Source organism: Arachis stenosperma, chromosome 4 (genome assembly GCF_014773155.1).
Source record: "Arachis stenosperma cultivar V10309 chromosome 4, arast.V10309.gnm1.PFL2, whole genome shotgun sequence".
Taxonomy (NCBI): Eukaryota; Viridiplantae; Streptophyta; class Magnoliopsida; order Fabales; family Fabaceae; genus Arachis; species Arachis stenosperma.
The window spans coordinates 148,139,185-148,142,909 of record NC_080380.1 but is presented as its reverse complement, the minus strand read 5'-3'; the positions used below and the strand labels follow the sequence as shown (position 1 = coordinate 148,142,909).

At 31.6% G+C, this 3,725-nt stretch overlaps 1 protein-coding gene across 1 annotated transcript; it reads left to right on the top strand.

Annotated features, from left to right (window-relative positions):
• Nucleotides 1-1,424: 1,424 nt before the first annotated feature.
• On the top strand, nucleotides 1,425-3,186 carry LOC130977058 (F-box/kelch-repeat protein At3g06240-like). The gene is made up of 2 exons (XM_057902057.1): nucleotides 1,425-2,636; nucleotides 2,902-3,186. Exons 1-2 carry the CDS (start codon nucleotides 1,457-1,459, stop codon nucleotides 2,937-2,939), a joined length of 1,218 nt encoding a protein of 405 aa, XP_057758040.1. The 5' UTR covers nucleotides 1,425-1,456; the 3' UTR covers nucleotides 2,940-3,186.
• The last annotated feature ends 539 nt before the right edge of the window (nucleotides 3,187-3,725 follow it).

Here is a 3,725-nt window from a genome sequence, read left to right as displayed (position 1 = left end):
ACATTTATAATTAAGATTAATTTAAATTTTAAAAACTAAAATTTTTTTAACTTCTTACCCACTTCATAGTTAGTTATTATTTTTTTTTGTTATGTTTCTTCATTCTCTGTAATACGGTTTTTTTCTTTCTTCTATTCTGCTACAATATTCCAATTTGTATCTGCAATTCAAAGTCAGTGCATTTAAAAAAAATTAATCCCTTACTTATTGTACTTTTGATAAAATGTAGGATTTGTTTTACGACTTTCTAGTGATGAATGGTCTAATATAATTATATACACCAACTAAAATATTTTCAATTGTAGTTTCTTTTTCAATTGTAACACATCTAAAATTATTAAGTTATACCGAAAATATTTTTGAAACACATCCAAAATCATAAATTTAAAATTTAAATTTAAATATTAAAAAATAATTGTAACACATCTAAAATTATGAAGTTATACCGAAAATATTTTTAAAACACATCCAAAATCATAAATCTAAAATTCAAATGTAAATATTAAAAAACAATTGTAACACATCTAAAATTACGAAGTTATACCAAAAATATTTTTGAAACACTTCTAAAATCCGGAAATTGCACATGCAAAAATAATTTAACATTGCAATATATATGAAAATCTCTCGAGGTCATTTTATTCGATTTTTATTTCAAAAAATAAAAAATTTATATAGAATAATAAAAAAGTAATGGTGTTTTATTTAAAAAAATCAAAAATTTATATAGAATAATAAAAAAGTAATGGTATCAGAGATCCATCCAAACCTTAGGTAAGTTTTTGGTGTGGACGAACGGCGACGTTGATGCAGACGAACGGCGACGAGGAGGAAGTAGATGGCGACGAAGATGAGTATTGACGAAGGGGAATGCGGCTTTGTGAATGAGCGCCAAGAAGGAGGAATGCAGCGGCGAAGAATGACTTCTCTGGGTTTTTGATGTGTGACTTCTGGTCGATATGGGGACGAACGTGACTTCTCTGCTTTTTAGTGTTTTAATTTGTACGAGTTTAGTTAATAATTAAATGTTTTACGGCTTATTTTAGAATTTTAAATCAAAATTTTGAATTTTAAATAATTTAATTTTTAGATATGTATTTAAATTATAATATATTAAATATGAAACAAAAATTTAAAATTTAAATTTTAAATTTCTGTTTTATTTAGTTTGTATTTTAAATATTATTTCATTTTAAGAAGAGACTAAATCTATTCATAATTTTTAGATGTGTTTATTTTAATTTTTTAAAATTATTGTAATGAAAGACGGAATATTTATTGTACCATTTTTAAAAGATACTTAGTTGAATTGTTTGCTGAAATAACTCTTTCCAAGGTTGCATTATTTCATATTTTCATTTGAAAAGAAAAGCGAAAACGGGGGAAAATTCTCGTCTTTATAAACGGATTGAGGGGATTTGCATATGAACCTTCTTCCTTGCCAAAAACCCAAACAATGGGACCAATAGAAATGGAGCAATCGAGCATGGAGAAGAAGAAGCTCAAGAACTTCAACGATCTCCTTCCTCTGGAGCTGATACGGGAAATCTTACTGAGGGTTCCCATCAAACACCTTGCGCGCGTAAGGTGCGTTTCCAAGCTATGGAACACTATTATTTCCGATCCCAATTTCACAAAATCCCATCTTGACCTCTCTCTCGCACCCTCTCATACATGCTTCTTCCTCCAAGACAATTCTCACGCTTACTCAGTTGACCTCAACGCACTGCTTCAAGACGATAATGATGGCGTTGATGCAACAGTCCTCTCTCTCCCTTCCATGAAGAAGCCATCTTTTGATTTCCATCTTCTTGGTTCCTGCAGAGGGTTTGTACTCTTACAGCGCGAACCACAGTTTCTTATCCTATGGAACCCACTCACGGATTCCAGCAAAAGAATCTCATACTCTCACATGGTTAATGCCGCAACAAGAGATAGAGATTATGATTATCTTGCTAAGGTCTTCTGCTTTCTCCATGATGCCCTTCTATGTGGCTTTGGGTATGATTCGTCACAAGATAATTATGTAGTAGTTGTAGCATATAAGGATAAAGACGACAAAAACCATTTTGATCTTTGTTATTTGAGAAGCAATTCATGGATTAGTCTTGATGCTGCACTTCCCAAATCATTGTACTGGGGTTATTGGAAACCTGAGGGGTTGTTCTGTAACGGGGCTTTTCATTGGTCTCCTTATGAATACTGTATTGACATTCTTATCTTTGATCTGAAGGAAAGAAGTTTCTCTAAGATATCTGTGCCAATAGAAACAACAGACCTATATCACCCCTGTCTTGTCCTGCTAGGAGGGTGCCTAGCCTTGTATTTTTATGAAGAGATTACAACTGAGATATGGGTGATGAAAGAATATAAAGTGCAGTCGTCTTGGACCCTCTATGAGATTCCCCTTGGATTCTTTAAGCCTCTGTGCTTATCTGCAAATGGGGATATTATTGGAAGATGTTATCCTTCAGATGGTGAAGTAGGGTTCTATATATATAATGTCAGAGGAGAGCTGCTCAAACATGTTAATGTTCAATATCTTTATGGTGATCCCATCCACATAAGGTCCGTTGTGCATGTGGACTGTCTCATGGCTGTCCGTAGCAACATCAAGCAGAAGAAGAGAAAAAATGGTATATAATTATAACGTGTGCTTTGCACAATTTTCTGGCTGTTAATTTTGCTTGCCTATTATTCATTAAAAACAAATAAGCTTGATGGATTATGCAGAAAGTTGCAACCAAATGTGAGTTTTCATCATTGATAGTGAATTTGAATTCCATTAACCCATGTCTTGCTTCTCATTGTCACGTCTCTCATTGAGGTTCTTTGAGATTAGGATTATTTCTTTTTTGATTGTCTAATGCGGTGAATTTTACTGGTTGATCTTTTCCACAGGCTTTCAGAATCAAAAACAGGTAAAACAAGGGAAGTGAATTAGGAGCTAAAGTGGGAACAACTTGCACACTTGATTGTGTTGTAAATGAAGTGTAGGATTTGCAAGTTGAGCTGGAAAGAAGCTTCTCAAATCTCTTGTTCTATTTTTCTTTTGCTTTTAAAGTATGATTTCCTTCCAACTATGTTTGGGGAAAACTCAAACATTTGAAAATGCAATTAAGTTTTCTCTTGTTAAATTCAATATGTCTTTTAATTATATATAATAGTAAAATAATATTTCTTAGATTAAGTATGCAGTTGAAGTTTTACATTTACTTCTTTATGTTTTATCGCAGTACAATATTTCCTTTGTTGCATTATCTTTGACTGATCTATCATTAGATTCAGTTCTTTCAATACTAATTCCTCTGTTTAAATGATTCTAAAAAGCTTATATTGCAATTGCCTTTCTTCTTCGGACAATGTATACACACAATATCAAACTCTACAATGAGATTTAACATGTGAATTCTACCTTGAGATTTATCAATTTGCTATTTCAGTTTTCTGAATGATTTTTTATTTGCTTTAAGAGTGAGCTGTATTGGCTCAGTAAGTTCCATTTTCTGCATGTATGTACATAAATATAAGCATATAATCATCTTGATTATAAGTCGGGCAAAAGTGGATTGTTTAAAATAGTATTTCTTTTATACGAACTAAGACGATAAAAAATAGTGGATACTACAATGAAGATTTTATAATTGTCTTCATGTAAATATACTTCTTTTTTTATCATTAGATGATAAATTGTAGAGTTTAATTTTGATATGTTATAAAAGTAT

Excerpts from the sequence above, each read along its gene's own strand:
- LOC130977058 (XM_057902057.1), top strand. The coding sequence starts at position 1,457 with ATGGGACCAATAGAAATGGAGCAATCGAGCATGGAGAAGAAGAAGCTC. Across the intron at positions 2,637-2,901 it reads GCAGAAGAAGAGAAAAAATG|GCTTTCAGAATCAAAAACAG; the intron begins GTATATAATTAT and ends TCTTTTCCACAG.